At 43.4% G+C, this 1681-nt stretch overlaps 1 protein-coding gene across 1 annotated transcript in view; it reads right to left on the bottom strand.

Annotated features, from left to right (window-relative positions):
* The window catches only part of stx1b (syntaxin 1B), a 78108-nt gene extending 77867 nt beyond the window's left edge, over positions 1–241 (bottom strand). Inside the window, exon 1 of the mRNA XM_008287593.1 lies at positions 124–241. Within this exon, the coding sequence (XP_008285815.1) occupies positions 124–241 (118 nt within the window). The remainder of the gene's footprint in view (positions 1–123) is intronic.
* Between the last annotated feature and the right edge of the window lie 1440 nt (positions 242–1681).

Raw genomic sequence — 1681 nt, 5'->3', positions numbered from 1 at the left:
TGTGCTTCCTGCTCCCCAGCAGACCGCTGCATAGAAAACAGCAGACACCAGCACAGTGTCATAAAATGTCCTGAGCAGAGTCCTGCACACTCCAAAGGACCTCAGACTCCTCAGAAGGTTGACTTTGGCCCTTCTTGTACAGGACATCTGTGCTGTTGGACTGGTCCAGGTTATGATTGAGGTGAACGCCCAGGTATCTATCGGTCTTCATCATCTCCATGTCTAGACCCTGGACGTTCATCGGTGCAGTCTGAGGTGTCAATGACCATCTCCTTCGTCTTACTGGAGCTGGAGATGTTTTAGCTCACACCAGTTGACAAAGTCAGTGATGACGGTTCTGTGCTCCCAATCGTCCCCCTCAGATATAAACCCAACAATGGCTGCATCATTGGAAAACTTCTGGAGGTGACATCTGTTGCATCAAAACTAAATTTAAGCTGAGGGAACTTACTGAAACTGGCTTCAGGACTTTAAACTAAACATAGGAGCAAGTACATTTTTGAAAATGTGTCAACTTTGCAAACTTAACTGAGTTAACTTAAGCGTCCTAAAACTAATTTAAGGGACTTATTCTCACCACTACATTAAATGCACAGAAAGGAGCAGAGCTGAATCTGAACAGAAGCACTTAAGTCATGTATTTTAGCAAAAACGCCCCAAATGCTCTTTTTCTCAGCTTCTTAAATGTGATTATTTGATTTTTTTCCCTGTTGATGATCATTAATTCAACATCTTTGGGTTTCGAAATGTGAAAAAACAAGAAGATAACTTGATAGACACGTTATACACCAAAAGGTCAGCAGATTATTTAATAAAATGATTCTTACAGGGTTTTCTGTGGAGTCGTACGGCCTGATTTCATGTTTGTCTGCATGTTTTTTAACAATAAACCGCCACAATGCAACGATCCAGTGCTCAAGCTGGATTCAGACGGAGGACCTGAGCCGCTCGCGAGTCGTGTCGGTTTTAAGGGTTTCTGTGTTTCTTATTACAGCAGCTCAGCCCGGCGGCACTGCAGCTAAATGGGACAGGGCGGGGCCGTAATCGCATGTTGTGCTGCAGTAATTAATGCATGCTGCACAGGTGAGCGGGTTCACAGGGACGCAATTACATAATTATACATGCATGAGGATTTCTACAAGAGTGACTTCGGCGCTGAGCAAAAAGCAGAGAAACCAGAGACGAGTTAGAAACTGGAGCTGATTGTTTTAGACGTTACATAAGACTCATTTACTGTTTTACTGCCCAGAGCGGCACAAACAGAGGAAACACAGGACGCCTGCTTTACAATGAAACCTGACAGACGCACACAGCAACACATCCAGAGCGGGACGCAAACAACGGTCTGTGGGCCACATCTGGACCTCCACCAAGAGGGTTTTATTGTTATTGTTTGTTTCACTTTCTAAAAAGCAAACCTGTTTCCACCACTTCATTCAATGTTCGACTGCAAGACAAAACTTTCAAACGTTACTTTCATGGCTGACATAATAACGTTGCTTCAACCTAACATTGTGAGTACAGTCGTGACTCGATAATCCGACCCTTAACAATCTGAAAACCTTGCTGTCCGACATGTTTTTAGGAAAAACAAACGGAACCCATTAAAAACAGCCTTAACATACCGACAGCCTTGGATTCTGACTCCAACATGACATTTTATGTCACAAATAAGGATAAC

The sequence above is a fragment of the Stegastes partitus genome, unplaced genomic scaffold (genome assembly GCF_000690725.1).
Source record: "Stegastes partitus isolate 25-593 unplaced genomic scaffold, Stegastes_partitus-1.0.2 Scaffold508, whole genome shotgun sequence".
In the NCBI taxonomy this organism is placed as follows: domain Eukaryota; kingdom Metazoa; phylum Chordata; class Actinopteri; family Pomacentridae; genus Stegastes; species Stegastes partitus.
The sequence above is the reverse complement of the archived record's forward strand: the minus strand, read 5'-3'. Positions and strand labels throughout refer to the sequence as shown.